The following is a 26,285-nucleotide window of genomic DNA, read 5'->3' as shown; positions in this document are numbered from 1 at the left end:
AAAGGTGAATGAATCCTCAAAGACCAATATTCTTTTGAATATACATCTTTACAATTTAGTTGTAAAATTGTTCAATGATATTTTTTCCTCTCTTTTATGGAGTCCAAACTTGGCTTATCAATATTGTACTTGTACTGTTCAACCATTTCAAATTCATTGTAGTGGTGGAAAAAGAAAGGGGGTATTTATTTTGAATAGCAGAAAACAAAGATAATTTCCTCTGCAAGCTTCCAACCTTTCTATAATGCTGACTGTGGAAACTGTTCTAGTCGTTGAAAGCTTTGTGGAGTTTGGTTGCTGTAAATAATGTGATTTATCATCAGGAACATCAAGTGGCATGTTGGAATTTTATAAAACTGCCTTACATATTGGGGATTTCTTCATTTTATTTAGTAATTTAAACATATTACAGTATGTATTTTTCACATTTTCTAAAAAATAATATATATAGCAATCTTAATTGAAGATGATACAATTTAAAAAGAAGTTCTATTTGATTGAGTAGCTTTGGAACTTTTGAAAGCCAATTAACTTTTCTTTTCAAGTTAAGTATATGGATTTATGTGATTTCTGTGTTATAAATAAAAATAGACTGCTCAAATCAGCAAATTGGAATAAGAACTTAGATTCTTAAGTAGGCTGATAGTTTTCTTCAAAAGAACATTTTTTTCTCTTCTGTTTTCCTCCAAAGAGAGACAACTGTATATACTCAAATATTCATTCCTAACTCAGAAGTGCTTGAAATTGATTGACTTCTATTGGTGAATGAGGTTTGTTGTTAAAGAGACCCTGCTAGTGTCAGAAAATGTTTTTCTGCTGATCGGTACCAAGACAGTATTGAGGGGTATGTGTGTCCAGGGTTGAGCAGAGTTGGCTCGCTACAGCTATCAATAAAGCATGCCAGTAGCCTTTATTTATTTTTTTTTAGGGAGAATTTTTTTTAATTTTAAAGATTTTGTTTATTTTTTAACACAGAGAGAGAGAGACAGAGAGAGAGAGGTAACCTTTAAAGAGAAATTTTACATTGCCTTGGAAAAAAATTGACACATGGTAAACACTGATTCTGTAATAGTCTCATTTCTAAATAATAGATATATTTACACATATTAAGCTTTGTCTATGTAACCGAATTTTTTTGTGTGAATCGTATTTGCTACGATGTTAGTTATCTAGAAGGTTTTGAAAAAAGGTGTGTGGTAGGTCTTCTGCTTTGTATGTATGTTGACTGTGGGTACGCTTCCTATCTGCGGACATGATTCGTTAGGACTCTGAGTCTGTGGGCTTGCAGAACTGTTAAGGTTAACAATATTAACTGCATGCAAAGTATCTGATTGATAAGTACTAACACTCGGTTTTTATCATTCTTTTTATTTCATGCGCCATCTTTCATTCTCCTCCTATATTGTACATTTGAATTTAAATCCCATAATATGAAATTCGCTTCATTTCCATACAAACCTTATGCCATTTGTGAAATGCTGCTGTCCCTTTGGTTTTTCCTGGTCCTTGTCCAACTGTACGCGGACCGGCTCTCTTGCTCTCCTGCAGACCCAGCCCTCACTCTTCCTCCTATCTCCTTCAACAAACTTACACAGGCACAAACATGGGACAGCTCTAGCTACAGTGTTCCATCTGAAGGAGACAGTGACAATGGTAGGTGGCCTTGTACCTGTTCTTCAATGTGCTCATTAATAAGCCAATGAATATACTGATCGTTCATTTCTGTGCAGCCGAGGACAGAGTATATTCACCTGCATGCCTGCTCTAAGAACCAATGAGAAAAGCTGGAAAGCAAAGTCCAGAAAAGTGCATGGGGATTGTTCTCTAGCAGTTTGTCGAACTACATTTAATTAACTTGAAAGTTCTGACTTTCTGGAGGACTTTACCATAATTTCTTTCTCTACCTTTTCCGCTTGGGTTTTTTTGTTGTTGTTGTTTTGTTTTTTTGTGTTTTGTTTGCTTGTTTATAAAAATTGGGGGTTGCACATTTGGAGTGTCTCTGCTTGCTCCTGCATCTGCACCAAAGTGATGAGTTTGATCTTTTATTATCTATGCTTAACCGTATGAGATTTTTAAGGTAATTAATACCATGGCTGATCGCTGAGTGGTGCACTAAAAATAATGTTAACATTGAGAAATTGCTAAAAATGAAGAGAAATCACTTTCCTTCTTTTTTTTGTGATTTGCACATTTTAACTTTTGATACCTTCTACCTTTTCGAGTGTCTGTTCACCTATATGATATTCAAATTGGCCTGAAAATCAAATGTGCCAATAAAAAGATTGGACAGCTCGTTGGATTATTATGAATATCTTTTAGTTTTGTGCCATTAAATAGCCTGAAAGATGAAAACAAAATATAGTTATCTAGACCTACATGCCACATAGATCAGAATCTCCATTTAGCCTAATGTTAGTTAAGATTTTAAACATTTTATTCTAAGATACAAAGTGACAAAAGTAATGTTAAATGAAGCAGCATGATTTATAGGGAAGAGAAGTGAGATATGAGGTATAACCAAAATGCAAACACAATAGGAAAATAAATTTTCCGATCATAGTTATTTTTTAATCGAAGTATGTTATACAGAAAAAATATATTTAAAACATTTGCTGTGATTTCTGGTCAAAATTCAATAAAAAAATTTTCCAGTTTCCTTATAAAGAAGGATACATGTATATTTTGGCAGGTTAGTTGTAAAACGAGTTTTACTATTTCATAGATTTCTAAATTTTTTTAACCACAAATAAGTATGCTTCAACAACAGCAGCAATGAGACAAAAGTCCCTCCTTATACCATCCCTATTTTAAAATCTGGAAGTTGAAGAGGGCTCAGTGGAAACTTTCTTGAGAAACTGTTCCTTTACTCAAAAATAAAAAAAGAGGGGGAGAGGCATTTTTGTTTTTCAGAAAGCATGGCTATTTATGGGTCTGCTGTTGTTTAAAGGAAATCAAGCCTAAAATGAAAGATTTATGTGTGATTTGGTATTTCCTTAGGAGTGATATCTGAAACCAAAGGACTTTTTTTGTTTGTTTGTTTGTTTGTTTAAGCTGGGAAAGATCTAGTCATGTTATGTAGCAGAATTTCTATCTATATCGATGCGCCAGCTAAAACCAGAAAGGTGAGGTCACACCATTACGTCGTGATGGAGGTGAGGCCACCCAGGGTCCTAGCTCTGCACCGTCTCCATACTCACTCTGCGGCTGTGTACTGAGGACTCTCAGTGCAAGCTATAAGCCAGACTGCCTTCTTTTTATTAAAAATCCTAAGAGTTCCTTAGAAATTAATAATTGTAGAAATCTCTCTGAAAATAAAATCACCTTGCACTCTTTACTTGGCATTGTTTTTGTACGACTGCAAATTCCAGAGATGCACATGTAGCTGTCAAGCTGTACCATAATCGTAATAAAGGAATTAACTCTCGATATTCATGTGGTTCCATCAGTCACATCAGGTAACGGGTGGTTGTCGTTTATCCCTATTGGCAGTTTGTCTAGAAGGTGTTGTGGACAACAGAAAATTTTCTTTGTCTTTACATTGTCTTTACAAATAAATATTTGTGCAGGTTCCCAGATCTGACTTTTCACATGCTTCTTCATTCTCTTTGTGCCACACTTGGCCTTGTGATTTTGATATATTTTCCAAAGCATTTTTTAAATTAATGAAGCTGCACTATACTTATTCACAAGCATACAAAGTAATCTTGTAAGAGAAATACAGCCTGCGATTTTATGTTGTTCTTACTCATTCCTCTTAAGTAGGAGATCCTGTTCAGTGGCCATTCTTGGCATTTCCAAGCTGATTAGCACATCAGTTTTGTTTCCCCCTATTCCTGGTCTCCATTATCTGTACCTGTCTCAACCTTTGTAAAGAAATGGCATCTTATCCCTGACTCAACCCAGTGTGTAATGCAGTTTGTCTTTCATTTATATTTTTTTTAGTTTTGGGTAAAGTTGGCATTTTTAGACCTTGTTCACTGTCTTGCTTTATATTAAAATTCCCCTTTAATTAAGTTCTTTTCAGTATTTCATTCCAGATATGTCTCATTTTCAATTCCCCATCTTTTTCTAAAACTCTTTCTTCGAAGTAATAAAAAATGGCAAAGTGGCTAGAAGGTCCTTGGAAGTTTGCATTCCCGCAGTCCCCAGAGTTCTGCCCCTTGAGACGGGTGGGGAGGCTGGGGAGGGTGGGGAGGGTGGGGAGGATGGGGAGGGTGTGTGCAGGGCTGTGGGGCACTCCTGGCGCTGGGTGAGGCAGCTTCACTTGAACTGGTTCTTAACTTAGGAACAATTTCTTCTCTTTCTTTTGCTCTTGTGCCCTATTACTACTCTGCCTCTTTCCTGCCTTTCCCCTTCACTTTGAAGTGAAAACTGTTCCTATCTTCTTTTTTTCCCCCTTTTTTTGTTGTTCCTATCTTCTTTTGAATCATTGTCTCTTTTTCATTTGCAATTAGTTCGTGGGTGCTAATTTATACTTATTTAAAATTGGCCATTTAATTATCACTGGAGAATGAATGAATGAATGGACATACCCATCTTAGGCCAATTTACAGACATTTTCTAAGTTTTGCAATAATCTTGCACTTCTGTGTATTATTTTCCCCATACAAAAATGAGGACATAGGCCATGAGAGGCGTTTCAGCAATTCTTAGCCCTAGCTCTATATTAGAATCATCTGAGTGTTTTTAAGACTGTAGCTGCCTAGCTCCACACTCAGAGGTGCTAATTTATTTGGTGTCACAAGGACTCTACACATTGATTACTTTTTTACTGATTTTTATGTTATATTCAAGTAGGTCAAAGTCACTAGGTTAGAATAAATTGCCCAAAATTATAGAGAGGAAATATGAGCATTTTGAGGGCAGAGAGAGAATGTATCTAATTCATTTGGGGGCACAGAAGGGAATAAATGAATGCATTAGTCAGATTTCTAATTCACATTAGCCAGGAGCTAAAGCCCCTGGTATTTTTTCAGAGCCGTTTTATTTTGCTGCCCTTGAATTTGTGTATCTTAAACATCACACCCAGTCCAGGTTCTTAACTTCCAAGGAGAAACTGAGAGCTAAATTTCAAAACCCCATACGTCCATGGAGAAGAAATCTCTCATCGAGTTAAACTTAGGTAATAAAGGTTAATAATATAGACTGATAAATTTTATACCAGGAGTGCATTTTACATAATAATTAAATAAGCATTTCAGGGAATTTTTACTTATTTATTTATTTATTTAAGATTTTATTTATTTATTTGACAGAGAGAGACACAGCGAGAGAGGGAACACAAGCAGGGGGAGTGGGAGAGGGAGAAGCAGGCTTCCCGCGGAGCAGGGAGCCTGATGTGGGGCTCGATCACAGGACCCTGGGATCATGACCTGAGCCGAAGGCAGATGCTTAACGACTGAGCCACCCAGGCACCCCTTCAGGCAAATTTTAGAGCAGTGGGATTTCTTGATTTAACTAAAAGATATTCTTGGGGTGCCTGGGTGGCTCAGTTGATTGAGCAGCTGACTCTTGATTTCAGCTCAGGTCATGGTCTTGGGGTCCTGGAATTGAGCCCTGTGTTGGGCTCCACGCTCAGCGAGGAGTCTGCTTGAGGATTCTCTCTCCCTTTCCCTCTGCCCCTCCCACCACTCTCTCTCTCTCTCTCAAATATATAAATAAATCTTTTTTTAAAAAGATATTCTTAAACAAATAGAGAAATGATTTCTTGTGCACATTCTTAAATGTCTATTGTATACTTTGTGCTAGGCATGAGGTTCATTATTATGGATATGACTCTGCAAAAGACAAACAAGGTATCTGCTTCTATAGAACTTTTATTTCAGAGTCAAATGAATTCAGACCTGGAAACCAAGCTTCAGTAGATTTTTCATGACAGGAAAAACTGAGGTGACTGATTATCAGGGTAGGATAATCTCTGCAAAGATACTTTCCAAATAGACTGATCTTTGAATGAGGGGAATTTTTGAAACACTTGTTTCATTTTTTCATCCATCAAACAGCTTTGTGGGGTAGGAGGAGACCTACAAATTGGAAACAGACATAAACTCTTACAGAGTCATGGAGAGGAACAGATCTAGACTGCAAGAGAGAAAGTGATGAGTACCACTAGAGAGACACAGATAAAGAATTCTGTACGTTGATAGCTCACTCCCAGGTCGGGGATGAGGGTGAGGAGAAAAGTGAAGGAAGTAGCAGAGATATTGGAAAAATCAGTGGAATTTGACCTGTACCTGCAAAGATGAATTTGACATTCTGCACAAACATATTCATCATTCCTTGCAGGGGCTTTGCTTAGAGATTTGTCTCTTCTGCTAAATAAATTACAAATAGGAGCAAAGCAAATCATCTTTTCCATTCTTTGAATGTTATTTATTAGATACATAGTAATTAAACAATTAAGCAGGACTAATTTTTCCTGCATCTTTAATCACCCTTACATCACCCACTTTTTTGTCTCTTCCTACACACACACACACACACACACACACACACACACACACACACAGAGTCCTCCACACACTTCCTCTGCTCTCTTCTCCTTTTTTTTGCTTCTTAATTACACTTAAATAGGGTGGCATTTGATTTGAAAGGTCCTAACAGTGCAGCTCTTCTTAATATTGTAGCCTCGAATTAAACTTTCCCCCCTGAATTAAATAAGGAAGTTCTTAAAATTTAGTGATATGAAATTAAGGACAAAACAATAATTCTTCTATAGATCAGTTTCCCAAACCTTCGGCTCAGGCTGGTCACTACACGTGTATTATTTAAATATGACTTGAAAGAAAAGAAAAAAAACTGTAGGTAATAGAATCAGAGCTACCATCATGATCCCATTAAAATGGTTCTGTCATAACAGACCTCGCAACATAAGCAAACATGTATGTGCTCTGTAGAGTTATTATTAAAGTTTGTTTTAATATCTCATATATTCTACAGTAATTAATCCACTTAGAAAACTAATAATACTGTAGTCATGGTTTCCAATAATTTTAGGTACTTTTGAGATATTCATTTAAAAAAACACAGTTCAAATGTGTTTTAACACTTTGTGATTGCTTAACATTCATAGAGCAAGTACCCAAGCATGCATTTTATATTTTTAAGATGCATGGGAATTTAAGATGAAAAATGATGCTGGGACATTAAAACCCAGACACCACTGTATTATCTTATCTCACATAGGGTTCTAACAAGGCGTAGATATTTGAATTGTGTGCTGTTAAACAAAAGCTCATGGTTAATTTAACTTCCTGATAGTTTTGTATTCGAAAGAAATCTGCCAATAAAAACATATTGAAAATATTAAGCATGCTGTATTAGATAAGATTGCCCCCTAGAAAAAAGGCAAAGGGAACTAAAACCTCCAAAGAAAACATTAGCATTGTTTAAACAATGTTGGGGCGCCCCTTGCTGGCTAGTGTATGTATTATTCAACTCTGCTCACATTCCTTGACTTTTTTGGTAAATTTGGTTGACTTCTTTTTTGGGGGGTGTGGATTATTTCTAAAATTTTACATTACAATATATATCTCTTCTGGATGTTATGTTAAGTGGGTAGATTTTTTTCTTGGTCTTGGTAAGATTCAAAGGCAAGTGTAATGCATTTCCAATTTCTTCCCGGCTTCCTAGTTTGTCCACCTTCTCCTTTTTTGCCTTTGCTCTGCAAACTGCTCATCTCTCCCTGCAGGTTATGCTACCCTGCTTGCTTTGCTGGACTTGCCTTGATTTTTTAAATAATCGGTCTCACTTCCTGTGGGTTTGGTTTCTGTGGGTTTTGGTGACAGTCCTTTGATGACATGTCTTTGGCTCTTTTTGCCGGTGACTTCCCTGGATGGCTTGAAGCAGAGGCCCAGGCCCCAGGCTGACTTCTCCGAAGTCCCAGGAGGTGTCATGTCTAGTAGACCTCCCTCTTTCTCCATTTACTGTAAATCAAAGTTTTATTAAGACAACTTTCTGATCTTCCATAGAGCATCAGAATACTGGTTCACATATCCTACAATGGACTTAGAAAATACTGAGATGTGAGAAGCTTAGTGCAAGTCATTTTATTTACTTATTCATTTATTTACTTATTTATTTATTTGAGAGAGAGAGTGTGCACATATGAGCGGGAGGGGCAGAGGGCGAGGGAGAGAGTGAGAGAATCTAAAGCAGACTCCCCACTGAGCACCGAGCCTGGTACAGGGCTCAGTCTCAGGATTCTGAGATTAAGACCTGACCCCAAACCAAGAGTCAGATGCTTAACTGACTGAGCCACCCAGGTGCCCGCATGTAAGTCATTTATTAAGGTGGTTTCATCCAAAGGTACACATTGAGATTAAAATGACATAGTTGGGTGAGCATGCGATAATCGATTATAGGGAGTGGACTCAAGTTTTTCTATTCTAAGTATATTTGTAAACCATATTTAACTTTTTTAAAAAATTAGTAAATTGAAGTAACTTTTTAAAAATTTTTTTATTGTTATGTTAATCACCATATATTACATCATTAGTTTTTGATGTAGTGTTCCATGATTCATTGTTTGTGCATAATACCCAGTGCTCCATGCAGAATGTGCCCTCTTTAATACCTATCACCAGGCTAACCCATCCCCCTACCCACCTCCCCTCTAGAACCCTCAGTTTGTTTTTCAGAGTCCATCGTCTCTCATGGTTCGTCTCCCCCTCTGACTTACTCCCCTTCATTCTTCCCCTCCTGCTATCTTCTTCTTTTTCTTTTTTCTTAATATATGTTGCATTATTTGTTTCAGAAGTACAGATCTGCGATTCAACAGTCTTGCACAATTCACAGCGCTCACCATAGCACATACCCTACCCAATGTCTATCACCCAGCCACCCCATCCCTCCCACCCCCCCACCACTCCAGCAACCCTCAGTTTGTTTCCTGAGATTAAGAATTCCTCATATCAGTGAGGTCATATGATACATGTCTTTCTCTGATTGACTTATTTCACTCAGCATAACACCCTCCAGTTCCATCCATGTCGCTGCAAAAGGCAAGATCTCATTCCTTTTGATGGCTGCATAATATTCCATTGTGTATATATACCACCTCTTCTTTAGCCATTCATCTGTCGATGGACATCTTGGCTCTTTCCACAGTTTGGCTATTGTGGACATGGCTGCTATAAATATTGGGGTGCACGTACCCCTTCGGATCCCTACATTTGTATCTTTGTGGTAAATACCCAGTAGTGCAATTCCTGGATCGTATGGTAGCTCTATTTTCAACTGTTTGAGGAACCTGCGTACTGTTTTCCAGAGGGGTTGCACCAGCTTGCATTCCCACCAACAGTGTAGGAGGGTTCCCCTTTCTCCACATCCCCGCCAACATCTGTCGTTTCCTGACTTGTTAATTTTAGCCATTCTGACTGGTGTGAGGTGGTATCTCATTGAGGTTTTGATTTGGATTTCCCTGATGCCTAGCGATGTTGAGCACTTTTTCATGTGTCTATTGGCCATTTTGGACGTCTTCTTTGGAAAAATGTCTGTTCATGTCTTCTGCCCATTTCTTGATTGGATGATTTGTTCTTTGGGTGTTGAGTTTGATAAGTTCTTTATAGAGTTTGGATACTAGCCCTTTATCTGATATGTCATTTGCAAATATCTTCTCCCATTCTGTCGGTTGTCTTTTGGTTTTGTGGACTGTTTCTTTTGCTGTGCCAAAGCTTTTTATCTTCATGAAATCCCAATAGTTCATTTTTGCCCTTGCTTCCCTTGCCTTTGGCGATGTTTCTAGGAAGAAGTGGCTGCAGCTGAGGTCGAAGAGGTCGCTGCCTGTGTTCTCCTTTAGGATTTTGATGGACTCCTGTCTCACGTTTAGGTCTTTCAAGCATTTGGAGTCTATTTTTGTGTGTGGTGTAAGGAAATGGTCCAGTTTCATTCTTCTGCATGTGGCTGTCCAATTTTCCCAACACCATTTGTTGAAGAGACTGTCTTTTTTCCATTGGACATTCTTTCCTGCTTTGTCAAAGATAAGTTGACCATAGAGTTGAGGGTCCATTTCTGGGCTCTCGATTCTGTTCCATTGATCTATGTGTCTGTTTTTGTGCCAGTACCATACTGTCTTGATGATGACAGCTTTGTAATAGAGCTGGAAGTCTGGAATTGTGATGCTGCCAGCTTTGTTTTTTTTTTTTTTTCAATATTCCTCTGGCTATTCGGGGTCTCTTCTGGTTCCATACAAATTTTAGGATTATTTGTTCCATTTCTTTGAAAAAAGTGCATGGTATTTTGATGGGGATTGCATTGAATGTGTAGATTGCTCTAGGTAGCATTGACATCTTCACAATGTTGGTTCTCCCAATCCATGAGCATGGAACGTTTTTCCATTTCTTTGTGTCTTCTTCAATTTCTTTCATGAGTATTTTATAGTTTTCTGAGTACAGATCCTTTGCCTCTTTGGTTAAATTTATTCCTAGGTATCTTACGGTTTTGGGTGCAATTGTAAATGGGATCGACTCCTTGATTTGTCTCTCTTCTGTCTTGTTGTTGGTGTATAGGAATGCCACTGATTTCTGTGCATTGATTTTATATCCTGCTACTTTACTGAATTCCTGTATGAGTTCTAGCAGTTTTGGGGTGGAGTCTTTTGGGTTTTCCACATACAGTATCATATCATCTGCAAAGAGTGAGAGTTTGACTTCCTCTTTGCCAATTTGGATGCCTTTGATTTCTTTTTGTTGTCTGATTGCTGTGGCTAGGACTTCTAATACTATGTTGAATAGCAGTGGTGATCGTGGACATCCCTGCTGCGTTCCTGACCTTAGGGGAAAAGCTCTCAGCTTTTCCCCATTGAGAATGATATTCGCTGTAGGTTTTTCATAGATGGCTTTTATGATATTGAGGTATGTACCCTCTATCCCTATACTCTGAAGAGTTTTGATCAAGAAAGGATGCTGTACTTTGTCAAATGCTTTTTCTGCATCTATTGAGAGGATCATATGATTCTTGTTCTTTCTTTTGTTAATGTATTGTATCACGTTGATTGATTTGCGGATGTTGAACCATCCTTGCAGCCCAGGGATAAATCCCACTTGGTCGTGGTGAATAATCCTTTTAATGTACTGTTGGATCCTATTGGCTAGTATTTTGGTGAGAATTTTTGCATCCATGTTCATCAAGGATATTGGTCTGTAATTCTCCTTTTTGATGGGGTCTTTGGTTTGGGGATCAAGGTAATGCTGGTCTCATAAAACGAGTTTGGAAGTTTTCCTTCCATTTCTATTTTTTGGAACAGTTTCAGGAGTATAGGTATTAATTCTTCTTTAAATGTCTGATAGAATTCCCCTGGGAAGCCATCTGACCCTGGGCTTTTGTTTCTTGGGAGATTTTTGATGACTGCTTCAATTTCCTTAGTGGTTATAGGTCTGTTCAGGTTTTCTCTTTCTTCCTGGTTCAATTTTGGTAGTTGATACATCTCTAGGAATGCACCCATTTCTTCCAGGTTATCTAATTTGCTGGCATAGAGTTGCTCATAATATGTTCTTATAATTGTTTGTATTTCTTTGGTGTTGGTTGTGATCTCTCCTCTTTCATTCACGATTTTGTTGATTTGGGTCATTTCTCTTTTCTTTTTGATCAGTCTGGCCAGGGGTTTATCAATCTTGTTAATTCTTTCAAAGAACCAGCTCCTAGTTTCATTGATCTGTTCTACTGTTCTTTTGGTTTCTAGTTCATTGATTTCTGCTCTGATCTTTATGATTTCTCTTCTCCTGCTGGGTTTAGGCTTTATTTGCTGTTCTTTCTCCAGCTCCTTTAGGTGTAAGGTTAGGTTGTGTATTTGAGACCTCTCTTGTTTCTTGAGAAAGGCTTGTATTGCTATATACTTTCCTCTCAGGACTGCCTTTGCTGTATCCCAAAGATTTTGAAGTTGTGTTTTCATTTTCATTGGTTTCCATGAATTTTTTTTAATTCTTTAATTTCCTGGTTGACCCATTCGTTCTTTAGTAGGATGCTCTTTAGCCTCCATGTATTTGAGCTCTTTCTGACTTTCCTCTTGTCATTGAGTTCTAGTTTCAAAGCATTGTGGTCTGAAAATATGCAGGGAATAATCCTAGTCTTTTGGTACCAGTTGAGACCTGATTTGTGACCTAGGATGTGATCAATTCTGGAGAATGTTCCATGGGCACTAGAGAAGAATGTGTATTCCGTTGCTTTGGGATGGAATGTTCTGAATATGTCTGTGAAGTCCATTTGGTCCGGTGTGTCATTTAAAGTCTTTATTTCCTTGTTGATCTTTTGCTTAGATGATCTGTCCCTTTCAGTCAGGGAGGTGTTAAAGTCCCCCACTATTATTGTATTGTTGTCAATGTGTTTCTTTGCTTTTGTTATTAATTGCCTTATATAATTGGCTGCTCCCATGTTTGGGGCATAGATATTTACAATTGTTAGATCTTCTTGTTGGATAGACCCTTTAAGTAGGATATAGTGTCCTTCCTCATCTCTTATTACAGATTTGATTTAAAATCTAATTTGTCTGATATAAGGATTGCCACCCCAGCTTTCTTTTGGTGTCCATTAGCATGGTAAATGGTTTTCCATCCCCTCACTTTCAATCTGGGGGTGTCTTTGCATCTAAAATGAGTCTCTTGCAGACAGCATATGGATGGGTCTTGTTTTTTAATCCAATCTGATAGCCTGTGTCTTTTGACTGGGGCATTTAGCCCATTTACATTCAGGGTAACTATTGAAAGGTATGAATTTAGTGCCATTGTATTGCCTGTAAGGTGACTGTTACTGTATATTGTCTGTGTTCCTTTCTGATCTATGCTGCTTTTAGGCTCTCTCTTTGCTTAGAGGACTCCTTTCAATATTTCTTGGAGGGCTGGTTTCGTGTTTGCAAATTCCTTTAGTTTTTGTTTGTTCTGGAAGCTTTTTATCTCTCCTTCTATTTTCAATGACAGCCTAGCTGGATATAGTATTCTTGGCTGCATATGTTTCTCCTTTAGTGCTCTGAAGATATCTTGCCAGTCCTTTCTGGCCTGCCAGGTCTCTGTGGATAGGTCTGTTGCCAAGCTAATATTTCTACCATTGTAGGTTACATATCTCTTCTCCCGAGCTGCTTTCAGGATTTTCTCTTTGTCTCTGAGACTTGTAAGTTTTACTATTAGATGTCGGGGTGTTGACCTATTATTATTGATTTTGAGAGGGGTTCTCTGTGCCTCCTGGATTTTGATGCCTGTTTCCTCACATTAGGGAAGTTCTCTGCTATTATTTGCTCCAATATACCTTCTGCCCCCCTCTCTCTTTCTTCTTCTTCTGGGATCCCAATTATTCTAATGTTGTTTCGTCTTATCGTATCACTTATCTCTCGAATTCTGCCCTCGTGATCCTGTAGTTGTTTATCTCTCTTTTTCTCAGCCTCTTTATTTTCCATCATTTGGTCTTCTATATCGCTGATTCTCTCTTCTGACTCATTTATCCTAGCAGTTAGTGCCCCCACTTTGATTGCACCTCATCAATAGCCTTTTTTTATTTCAACTTGGTTAGATTTTAGTTCTTTTATTTCTCCAGAAAGGGTTTCTCTAATAACTTCCACGCTTTTTTCAAGCCCAGCTAGTATCTTTAGAGTCATGATTCTGAACTCTAGGTCTGACATCATACTAATGTGTGTATTGAGTAGGTCCCTGGCTGATGGTACTACCTCTTGTTCTTTTTGCTGAGGTGATTTTTTTTTTGTCTTGTCATTTTGTCCAGAGGAGAATAGATGAAAGAGAGAACAAAATGCTAATAGGTTAACAATGTCCCCAGCAAATATACTGTATACAAATCAGAAAAGATCTGAAACCAGGGGAAAAGAAAGGGAAAGAAAGAAAAAAGAAAGAGGAAAAAAAAAAGAAAAAAAAGATAAAAACAAAAACAGAACAATACAAAAAAAGCAGAATATGATCAAATATGATCAGGCTAATGCATAGATCAGTGCCACACACTAGATTTTGGGCATATTTTGGTCTGTTAGAAAAAAGTGCCTCGTAAAATTTTAAAGGAAGAAAGACATATATGTACAAAAGAAGGGTTGATACAATGAAGGGATGGAAGAAGACTGTAAAGATGAAAATTATAAAAGATTTTATAAAAGGAATTGATAAGATGTTTGAAAAAAGAAAGAAGAAGATTTAAAAAAAAAGAAAAAAGGGAGAGTACGTGATCAGGCAGGAGACTAGAACAAAGCCATACACTAGTGATTTAGGGTATATTTTGATCCATTAGAAGAAACTGTATCTCAAAATTTTAAAGAGAGAACAACTTATATATATATGCCAAAAATAAGGGTAACTACTATGAAGGGATAAAATATGACTCTAAAAATGAAAAATAAAAAATGTTTTTTTAAAAAAGGGATTGATAAGATGTTGGTTGAAAAAGGGGAAAAGAAAAATTAAAAAAAAAACAGTTAAAAAAATTAACTTTGATGAACTAATTAATCATGGTAAAAAAAAGCCATGAATTCTATGTGCAGTATTCCCCTAGCGCTGGAGTTCTCCCGTTCTCCTTGATCGGTAAACTTGGTCTTGGCTTGCTGGCTGTTCGTGCTGATCTTCTGGGGGAGGGGCCTGTTGCTGTGGTTCCCAGATGTCTTTGCCGGAGGCGGAATTGCCCCTCCCTTGTCGGTCCGGCTAAGCAAGCTGCTCAGGTTTGCTCTCAGGAGCTTTTGTTCCCTGCAAGCTCTCGGTACAGCTTTGGAGGACCGGGGTGAAAATAGTGGCCTCCCAATCTCCACCCGAGGAGCTGAGAACTCGGGGCCCCGCTCCTCAGTGCGCCCCCAGAGAAAAGCAGTCACTCCCGTCTCCCTGGTCTCCGGCCGCACTCCGTGCTCACCCGGCCTGTGACCGAGTGTTGCTATCTCTGGCACCCGACCCCGTGTGGAGTCTCCAAACCCAGCAGATCCCTGCGGTGCGCTCCCGCTCCGCTCCTCCCAGAGGAGGAAGGGGAGTCTCCCCGGATCTGCCGCTTGTTGGGTCCCTGCTGGAGGAGCAGCGGCCCGACTGGGCCGCGGATCACAGTTTATGGCAACCCCGAGCTGAGAGCCCGCGCCTCGGCTCCGTCTCTGCAGCCGGCTTCCCCGCCCCGATACCTGGGAGCTCTGGCGCACTCAGGCACCCCCGGTCTTTCTGTGACCCTGAGGGTCCTGAGACCACACTGTCCCGCGAGGGTTCCATCCCCCGCTTAGCCACTGGAGTGATGTCCCTCAGCGGAGCCGACTTCTAAAAGTTCCGATTTTGTGCTCGCGGCTCTAGCACTTGCCAGAAGCAGTCAACGGAGGCCCCCTCCCCCGCCGTCTATCCTCCTGAATATCGCCTCAGATTCCCTTCTCCGCACGTCCTACCTTCCAGTAAGTGGTCGCTTCTCTGTTCAGAGAGTTGTTGCTACTCTCCTCTTCGATCTCCTGTTGAGTTCGTAGGTGTTCAGAATGGTTTGATCCCTGTTCAGCTGAATTCCTGAGACCAGACGAAATCCAGGTCTCCTACTCCTCCGCCATCTTGCTCCGCCCCCAAATTGAAGTAACTTTTTAAGTGGCCTGTAGGAAATATTTGTCAGAATAGAATAAAAGTTGCATGACCTTGTTTACATGATTTATATTATGGTGATCAAAATTACTGGAATTGTAGTACCCATGCAGCCTTCCCTGTGGTTGTGGTTTTTAAAACTGAAGTTCTTTGCCCAAAACTTCCTGGAGGGCTCCCCTACCCCACCTCGCCCCCTAAGCCCACATGCAGTCTGAAGGTCTATAGTACAGGAGGGGCAAATACAGCTTTTACCAGCACCTTGCTCTCCCTCCTGTGTGAATGGGAAATTGACAGTCTCGATGGGATACAAATCTCAAGGGAGAAAAAAAATTCAAGTTTAAATCTGCACTGGGCTTTGTATCCTAATAAAAAGTGATTAAAATCCTTGCTAGAATCACCATGCCATATGTAGAATATTGTGTACCTTCTTTATTAGTCTTTACAAGATGTTATCCTTCAGAGGTTTAGAGTATTTATTTTCTCTGGAGCCCGAGGCTGGCCGCCTTTCAGAGGGAGCTCTGCTGTTAGTTGCTGTTTGTGATGGTTGTAATTTTAAAGATGCGAAGCCAAGGATGATCTCTTAAATTGCCTCTAATCTTGCCAGCTTTTCTAAAAGAAGTCTATGGTCATCTCTAAAGAACTAATTTTCTGGATATCGTGTCAGTGATGTAATAGAAGGCAGAGTTTTCCCACTCCACACTTAAAATACGTAGAAATCCTGTGTATCATCACTTAGTTCTTAACTCAGGCTTATAAAAAATTTTGGCCAACAGAAATATTAACCTGTCCTCATTTTTAATGTGTAAAGCAATTCTAGAGTCCTCTTCTTTGAATAAAATTATCTGAGTTGATGAAAGGATCATGAAACCCCAAGGATACATGAACACTTAGATGAAAGCAGCAGGAACATGAGAGAGGGGACATCTGTCAGAGCTGTGGCCTGGCATGGGTCCAAGGATGACCCACACCCTTCCCTGGATTCAGTCTATTATCACCAAAAATACAACTGTTATTAGTCTGCATAACTCAGTACAGTTTAAAATATAATCTTTAGAATATTCAAATCAAGCCTTCTGTGTGAAGTCAGAATTTGTTTCCATGAGTGCTAAGTGCATTATTTGAGGGTAAACTATTGATTTAACGTCCATACGAGTAGTCCTATATGGCAACCTGTGGTAGGCACTCAATAAAGGCTTTTTTTTTTCCTTTTTATTACAGTGTTTCTAAGACCTCAGAGAAATTTGGAATCTATAGACCCACAGTTTACAATTCGGAGGAAAATGGAACAGATGAGAGAGGAGAAGGAACTGGTGGAACAACTCCGTGAGGTACCCCAGAAACAGTCCCTCCCTGAATACCCGTTCTCACCCAGAAACAGTCCATCCCTGAATACCCGTTCTCACCCAGAAACAGTCCCTCCCTGAATACCTGTTCTCACCCAGAAACAGTCCATCCCTGAATACCTGTTCTCACCCAGAAACAGTCCATCCCTGACTACCTGTTTTCACCCAGAGACTGTCCATCCCTGAATACCCATTTTCACCCAGAAGACAGTCTGTCACTGAATACACGTTTTCACCCAGAAACAGTCCGTCCCTGAATATCCGTTCTCACCCAGAAACAGTCCATCCCTGAATACCCGTTCTCACCCAGAAACAGTCCATCCCTGAATACCCGTTCTCACCCAGAAACAGTCCATCCCTGAATACCTGTTTTCCCCCAGAAGCAGTCCATCCCTGAATACCTGTTTTCACCCAGAAACAGTCCATCACTGAATACCTGTTTTCACCCAGAGACTGTCCATCCCTGAATACCCATTTTCACCCAGAAGACAGTCTGTCACTGAATACACGTTTTCACCCAGAAACAGTCCGTCCCTGAATACCTGTTTTCACCCAGAAACAGTCCGTCCCTGAATACCCGTTTTCACCCAGAAACAGTCCCTCCCTGAATACCTGTTTTCACCCAGAGACTGTCCATCCCTGAATACCCATTTTCACCCAGAAGACAGTCTGTCACTGAATACACGTTTTCACCCAGAAACAGTCCGTCCCTGAATACCCGTTCTCACCCAGAAACAGTCCCTCCCTGAATACCCGTTCTCACCCAGAAACAGTCCATCCCTGAATACCCGTTCTCACCCAGAAACAGTCCCTCCCTGAATACCTGTTCTCACCCAGAAACAGTCCATCCCTGAATACCTGTTCTCACCCAGAAACAGTCCATCCCTGAATACCTGTTTTCACCCAGAGACTGTCCATCCCTGAATACCCATTTTCACCCAGAAGACAGTCTGTCACTGAATACACGTTTTCACCCAGAAACAGTCCGTCCCTGAATACCTGTTTTCACCCAGAAACAGTCCCTCCCTGAATACCCATTCTCACCCAGAAACAGTCCATCCCTGAATACCTGTTTTCACCCAGAAACAGTCCATCCCTGAATACCTGTTTTCACCCAGAAACAGTCCATCACTGAATACCTGTTTTCACCCAGAGACTGTCCATCCCTGAATACCCATTTTCACCCAGAAGACAGTCTGTCACTGAATACACGTTTTCACCCAGAAACAGTCCGTCCCTGAATACCCGTTTTCAGAATTGAGGCAGCATTCTATACGTTTGAAAAATAGACTTTGAAGCGCTGCCAAAAGGCCTCATTTCAAATCCAGCCAGGTCACCTCCTGACTGATATTGGGCAAGTCACATAACATCCCTGATTTCAGGTTTTTTCATGCATTAAAACAATACTTCCCATCTTAGTGGGGTTTTGTGAGGAATATATGAGATAATGGAAGTTGAAATACATATGGATAAAACCTAGTATTGTTTCAATTCAGGTATGCTCTACAAAAATACGCTGTCATTCTTTTACTTAGCAATAACATTCCATTAATTTAAAAATGTTTATCCTTACCCTACTTTGTATTCCAACTGATCAGAACTTTATAATCAGGCATTTAAGCAAAGCATTTGAGATCCTACCCAGAATGAAGTCTTGTGCTAGGTGCCAATGAAGATTTTAAGCTTGGTAATGGCAGGGAACATGGCTATCTTATTCTCTGTATTTCTGTTCCCACACAGCTTCTGGTGGGCACTCTGGAGGTATTTGTCTATCCTCATGGATACCTCTTGTATCTAGTTCAAGAGCTCATATATATATAAATATATGAAAAATCAAATAGCAGTGCATGGGTCGGTCGCCAGAGAACACATGGATATTAATTATTAAAGTCAGTGCACCATGAACTGCTTCATAAGTTCTTTATATTCAAGGACAAGTACAATAGCCATGGACCAGAAGAGTATAAGAAGGTCTAGAGGGGATAGATTTAAGGTACATCTTCTTCAGTCACTGGGTGATTGACTGCTACTGTGTACCAGGCAGTATTCTAGGAGATGGATATAGGAGAGAACATAAAGGTCCCTGCTGTCATGAAGCCTGTAGTCTATGAAAAGAGATAGTAAATGAGAAGGAAACAAATAAACATATAATTTTAGATGGCAATGAGTTCTGCAAATGAGAACTGAATCCCGTAAATAAAATCAAAGTTAAATTAAATTAAGGTAGGTCCACACCTTTGTTGCTACAGATGATACTTTATATATGGTTTAGCAGGGGGTCAGGAGGAAAGAATTAAAAACACAGAAACCCCTTCCCACTGCTTTAAGTCACCGTGGTTGGCTCAACAGTCCCAGGGAGAAAGACCTCTGTGGTTTGCCTAGAGTATTTGCATGTGCTGTAAATTTGGGAGGTGAACTTTCAGAGGAAGGTGAAAATAAGATCAGAAGCTGAGACATGCCTCTCAAAGAGTGACAGTTTTATTTTAAAGTGTGGGTTATGCTGGTTGTTTACATTTTCATTTATGATATAAAATAAGGGGCTGAAAGAGTGTACAGAAGAAAAGTAGGTGTCTACACACAGGACCGTTTTGAGAAGGAATTACGTGACACTGTTTTATGCACTGGATTTCTAGAGCTTCATTTATTCCAAATCTCCAAATTAAGTCATTCTTTCTTGGGCTGTTATCCATTTAACAGGAACCACTGTTATAAAACAGAAACTTGTATTTGAAGTTCAGAAAGTTAATTTCTCTACTTCTGCTTCTGAGAAGATGGAACACTGTTACCCTCACTAAGTACAAGTAAAAACCATGGACATTATATATAAAATAAACATAAGAACACTCAGAAAGGTAGAGAGAAGACAGCAGTCTGGCTAGGGCCCCTCGGGACTAGAAATGACACCATGGTGAGCTCTGTGGGTTTTCTTTTTTGCCTTATATATCTCAGATCTGGAGCTGAAGTAGTTGGAAACCCAGAAATGCTAATGGGCACAATTTCTTTTAAAAGGCCACCCAAAAGCCATGGGATCTCTGTCACTGAGTATGAATTTATAATTATCTCAAAATAGAAAGTTCAATTTTTTTTTTTAAGGGAGAAAAATTGATTTCTCAGCTAAAACATAATCTAAGAGAAAAGCATCCCTTAGTCCCTCCTCTGCCCCTGGCTGCCTGTCAGAACCAGTTGGACCTGCTTTCTGTTGGTCACCTCATTCTGGTTTTATATTTCCATAGCCAAGGCTGAGGCAACATTGAGCTCAAGAAGTAATCCGGTATTCCATTCACTCAACTTATTAAAAAATTTTAGGCACAGCTGAATTTGTTTTTCTACAGCAGGGTTTTTACTGTAATATCTTTTGAAAAAAGTTCAGTAATGTCAGTGTTTTCCAAGTGTTCCTGTTGTTCTTCCTCATAATGAAGTTAATGTCTCAATTCATAAATACCTGTAACTCTGTTTGACCCTCCATTGCCTGATGACACCTGGCTTCCCTCTGATTCCTCCCACAGAGCATCGAGATGAGACTCAAGGTCAGCCTGCATGAAGACCTGGGGGCCGCACTCATGGATGGCGTGGTCCTCTGCCACCTGGTCAATCACATCCGCCCGCGATCTGTCGCAAGCATCCACGTCCCCTCACCAGCAGTTGTAAGTAACACCAGATAAAGGGAAACTAACTTTCACATAAGACAGATTTTGGGGGGACAGTGTTGCTTGTTAAAGTTGCTGCCAGGGTTCCCCAGGACCTCAACAACTGGAAGAGTGGAAAAGAAAAAGCTCTGAATGAAGCAACATTTTCACCTAAAAAGGGAGAATATATAAATATGTAAGTGCCAGGAAAAGAATTTATTTCAAAGATAAAGCACATCATGTTAAAGGACTTACTGGTTGGGGCACTAACTTTTAAGGCTGTAAGGACATAAAGATTCATTTCTCACTAGGGGTTATTTAAACAGTGAGAAGTCTTTCCAGGAAGCTTTTTTGGTTGGTGGCTTCTCTGCTAAATGGAATCTCTTTCCTTTATTAGTCCCTGAGGATTTTAGGATGACTCTGGAAAGATGTGGTTCTCTGTAAAATGGCATTTTAAATAACCCGTCAAGCCAGAGGTTGGTCAGCCGGGCATTAGGCCCCACTTTGCTTGGGGTACACAAGATACTGGGGCAGCAGTGAGACAGGCTGATCGCTGAGACTCGGCTAATAGCCTGAAACTCCTCATGTCTGCTGTAGGGGAGATGAAGCTGGCAGTGGGAGCCGCTGCCTGTAGGTCACAGAGCTACGGGGTCACTTTTATGGTCATTCAGATGAGGGTGGGGGAATCAGGGCACAGCTTGTCTTTGGAGCCGAGGTCAGGTTCAGGCAAGCGGAGGAGAAAGAAGAATTTCTGTCCACACTCTTTGCTGTTCTTAGGAGCGGCAGAAGAGTTTAGGGGCTAAGAACGCAGGGTTTGGGTTCAAACTCCACATCTACTTGTCAGCCATATGACTGCAGGCAAGTATTTAACCTCTTTTCACCTCGATTTGTTCTCTATCATGGAAGTATTCCTGTGAGGATAAAATAAGGCTACTGCCTATGACACATGCACAAATGTAAGCCGTTGTTATCATTTGTCTATAGAACAGATTTTCAAAATTCAGAGCCCTAATGTCAAGGCACAATGCTCATAAAATATCACAAAATGAGCATTTTTCTACCTCCCTCACCCCCAGGAAAGCCTCACGATGGCCTTATCTTTTTTTCTCTTTTCTTTTTAAATTTACATTCAATAGCTGACGTTTTCAGATGTGGGGTTCAGTAATTCATCAGTTGCGCATAACACCCAGTGCTTATCACATTGGGTGATGGGCATTAAGGAGATCACAATGGTATTTTTTATGCTTTCTTTTCTCTTGGCAGCAGGAGAGATTAACTGAGGATCACGTTCCAACTGTCAGTTTCCTTTCTATATTGTGGAACATATTCTTCCTCTGAAAAGTTGTACCACTTTTGCCTCAGAAATCAGAGGGGAGGGGCGCCTGGGTGGCTCAGTGGGTAAATAGTCTTCCTTGGGCTCAGGTCATGATCCCAGGGTCCTGGGATCAAGTCCCACATTGGGCTCCCTACTCAGCAGGGAGTCTGCTTCTCCCTCTCCCTCTGCCCCTGCGCCCTGCTCTTGCTGTCTCTCAGTATCTCTCTCTCTCAAATAAATAAATAAAATCTTTAAAAAAAAATTATGGGGGGGAGATCAGTTTGTCTTCTCTTTCAAATCCATCTCTAGCTTGCCTTAGTTTGGGCAGCAAATTCTATCCTGTAATCCAGTATGAAACTTTCCATTGTTTCCTACAAATAAGGTCCAAACTGCTGTAAAGTTGTCTGAGCCATGTGCCAAATTCTCATTTCATAATTCTTTCCAAATTATAAGAGAGAAACCATGACTCCTCATAGCTTCCAATTTGAATTTACAATTATATTAATCATAGTGAATATGAATCATGTATGTAAGTGTTTATATATATTTTTTATTATGTTATGTTAATCACCATACATTACATCATTAGTTTTTATTAAGCCTTCAGGAAACATGCTGCGTTCTTCTAGAAATCTTTTGGTTGTCAACCTATTTTCTTTTTTATTTATTTATTTTTAAAGATTTTACTTACTTATTTGAGACAGAGACAGAGAAAGCGTAAGGCGTAAGCAGAGGGGAGAGGCAGAGGGAGAGGGAGAAGCAGACTCCCCACTGAGCAAGGAGCCCGATGCAGGGCTCGATCCCAGGACCTTGAGATCATGACCTGAGCTGAAGTCAGATGCTTAACCGAATGAGCCACCCAGGAGCCCCTATTTTCTTTTCTAAATAATTTTTTTAATTGAAAAAATAATGGGAAATAATGCCCAACTAGAGAAAATACAGAAATGCAGAAGGAAAAAAAAGCAGCCTTTATTCCATAAGCCAAAGACCACCACTGTTAACATTTTGGTTTCTCTACGAACTACTAGCATCCTTTCTACGTTTAAGTTGTTTCTGAATTATGAGCTCCTCACATATACCATTTAGTAGTTTTTAAAATTGATCAAAACCTAGATATTTCCTCATGCCATTAAAATTCTTCAATAAATGCCCATTTTAATAACTGTCAGATATTGTACCTTATGTTATCATATCAGAGTTTTCCTTTTTTGGAAATACAGGCTGTTTCCAAATGTCCACTTAGCAGACATTCTTGAGTGAGCATCTCAGAGCCCCTCTGAGCAGTACGGCTTGCTGTCCTGGGCCGTGTGTCATTGTCGACTGTTTGCCCGGGCTGTGCTCTCTAATCTGGAAGGTCACTCTCTACCCTCTCTCTAAATTTCACCTTGCAGCTGCTCAGCCTCCTGTTTCTCCTCTGCTTCAGTGTCTACGGGAGCCACGCCACTCTTGACCCCTTGGAACGAAGTTAGATTCTGTTCTTTGCTTTTTTTTTTTTCTCCTGATGGTCATCTCACAAGTAAGGCCTATACCATACTACACTGTAATCTCCTTGAACGTATCAATAGTTCCAACGAGACTGGAGCTGAGCGCCCATAAGGATTGTGTGTTTCGCTTCCACACGTGCACACGTAGCCCCTAGCGGAGTATCTGACACCCAGTAAACACTCCGTTTGCACCATTGTAGCTACACCAGCGGCAGTGGATGCTTTTTCTACCCATGTTGTTGTCAGCATTAAGCATTTTAATTTTTCATTCACAAAACTAATACTGTCCATTTTTTTTAATGCCAGGCTGGTGTCATTTTGACTCTTCAGCCGATGGTGGGGTTGAACCTATTTGTGGCAAGTACTTTTCTACCCTAGACCCAGGCATCAATCGTAGAATGGGGCCCTCCCGCCCACTTCCAAAGATGGGAAATTCTCTTTGTGTAGCTTGAAACTCACCTCACTTGGGGCTAACCTAAATATTGTGAATGGTGTTGGGCATCTTTGGAGTTTCAGAACAGACCCCTTCCTCCCACCTAAATAATAAGTACATGAAGCAAGATGATGGGCCCAGAGGATTGGAGAGACAAATGCTAGGGTCTCAGAATGATGAAATGCCTCTGGGTGCCCCGACAGCTGGGCTAGCATCCGTACTTCTGGTATCCCCCTGTCACATTACCTCTGCCCATCCTTCCCTTTGCATGGGGTCAATGTGGTCTTGTCCTAACACATGCCAGGAAAGGGCCAAACCACCCAAGCAGCTCCTTGCCCCACTTTTGCAAGTCTCACGTTGAGGGGAACCATTTCCTCTCTAGCCAAGGTGGAGAATTGTCTGTTTAGCTTCCAAACTAAATTGTTCCACATCAGCAGGCTTTCATTCTTTCTGGGGGCTGGGGGTGAGGAGATAGGGATAGAAGGAGTCCCTTTTTAAAAAATAAATAATGTGCAAATGCAGATTTTTGTGATGACTGGGGTAGACCATCTAGAATAAGAGTCACTTCACGGTCACTTGCTGTTCACAGGCCAAAATCAGTCTTTATAAAACATTGCTTCTACACCTAGACTGTTGGAGTCAGTCATACTTGCTCCCTTTTTAAGGGAGGAGGGAAATATTAAAATTTAACAGTAAGGCTTTTAAACCTATTATATAAAAATTAAAATGTGTGAATCCAATGTACCTGCTTTCCATCCCACACCTCAGAGGTGATCTGTAACTACAGTCAGCTCAACTGTGAGTGGCCGTTGACTGGGTCCTAAACATCCCACCATTTTTATGCCATTTACCTCTATGTTGCCTCTTTGTTGTTAAACCCTTCACTTTGGTGGGAAGGAAATTAATTGGCCTGCTGAATTTAAACCTTCATATAGAAATATATTTGCTGATGGCAACAGGTGATGCTTATGGTGTATTTTTAGATGAATGAGAGCAGATTACACAAGAGTATGATCCCATAAAAACTGTCAGTATGCATGTGTGTATGTATACATACACATACACATATATACGTATGTAGAAATTTGCATGTATACACGTACATATACACATGTATGCACACATGCAGAAATTCTGCTTATATAAACATCAGTGTTGTACATGTGTTTATGTACATCTTTTTTTTAAAGATTTTATTTATTTATTTGAGAGAGAGAGAATGAGAGAGAGCACGAGAGGGAAAAGAGGGTCAGAGGGAGAAGCAGACTCCCCGCTGAGCAGGGAGACCGACGTGGGACTCGATCCCGGGACTCCAGGATCATGACTTGAGCCGAAGGCAGTCACTTAACCAACTGAGCCACCCAGGCGCCCTATGTACATCTTTTTTTAAGACTTTAAGTAATCTCTGCACCCAACGTGGAGCTCGAACCCATAACCCCAAGATCAAGAGTTGCACGCTCTACCAACTGAGCCAGCCAGGTGCCCTATTTACTTACATCTTTACACACACATACGCACACACACATATACAATGTCTGGAAGAATATAATCCAAAATCTTAATAATTTTTATCTCGAGGTGGATGTTTCTAGATGACATTTATTGTCTTCTCTTTGCTTATGTATTTTTCCCTCCAACGAACATGTATTAGTTGTGGCATTTAGAGAGTTTAAAATTTAACCTGTTATTAAAATTATTTCTCTTTTAATAATACATTATTTCTGCATATTTGTATTTATAGCCCAAACTTAGCATGGCCAAATGCAGAAGAAATGTGGAAAACTTTTTGGAAGCATGCCGAAAATTAGGAGTACCAGAGGTAACGTCAAACTTAGTCCCAATAACTATGTTTTGGTGCAGATTTCATTTAATATATGTGTTCAAACCCACTGAATGGATGTACAGCTTTGCACATCCTTTTTAGTCTCAGTCTTTCTTGAGGAATAATATGAAATAAGTTAATACAAAATTTTAGTTTAAATTCCTTTGCAGTGAAATTAAAATGGCTTAAAGTGGTAGGGTCAATACTGAGGGAAAAGGGAATATAATTTCCTTAAGGTTTTGAAATAAATGCAAAATTTCAACCTGGAGAAAAACATGTAGTTGGCTTGATTCCCTACTCCAAGAACAGAAATTACTGTGGCTCCAGTGAACCTTCTAGCAGGTTCCGTAGGGTAGAATTTTGGAGCTGTTGGTTTTCCTTATCCACAGCTCTTAAGCAAAGCAGACCTGTAGTTGACTACTAATTTGTTGATTTTCATTCCGAATAGTTGCATTTTGGGTATGTGGATCAAAAGAGTCAATGTTGAAAATATTATAATTATTGTTATTATTATAATTAATCATTACCAATAATAATAACAATGTTTGTATGTTGCTTTATAATTTGTTCTCTGTTTGCAGTTCCATTTTCCCCATTAGTCTGCTGTAGACCCAATTGGCATTCCCTGTAGCCAGCCCAACTATACTTGGCTACTTTTTCTTTCTCCCAAGCTAAGTCCCAGCCTCAGCCTCAGCCTGATAGCTAATTTGGGGCTTTTAAAGGATTTTGCTATTAGTAACAAAATTA

The 26,285-nt window shown here is 39.9% G+C and overlaps 1 protein-coding gene across 2 annotated transcripts in view; it reads left to right on the top strand.

The window, feature by feature from the left end:
• LRCH1 (leucine rich repeats and calponin homology domain containing 1) overlaps nt 1-26,285 on the top strand; it is a 198,564-nt gene that overhangs the window by 152,886 nt on the left and 19,393 nt on the right. For both annotated transcript variants that reach the window (XM_028104370.2, XM_028104384.2), the window contains exons 16-18: nt 16,734-16,843; nt 20,365-20,502; nt 25,458-25,535. In XM_028104370.2, the coding sequence (XP_027960171.1) occupies nt 16,734-16,843; nt 20,365-20,502; nt 25,458-25,535 (326 nt within the window). The remainder of the gene's footprint in view (nt 1-16,733; nt 16,844-20,364; nt 20,503-25,457; nt 25,536-26,285) is intronic.

The sequence above is a fragment of the Eumetopias jubatus genome, unplaced genomic scaffold (genome assembly GCF_037043125.1).
Source record: "Eumetopias jubatus isolate StellerSeaLion01/CBP00866 unplaced genomic scaffold, mEumJub1_p1.0 scaffold_3, whole genome shotgun sequence".
Taxonomy (NCBI): Eukaryota; Metazoa; Chordata; class Mammalia; order Carnivora; family Otariidae; genus Eumetopias; species Eumetopias jubatus.
This window is presented reverse-complemented; position numbering and strand designations above follow the sequence as displayed.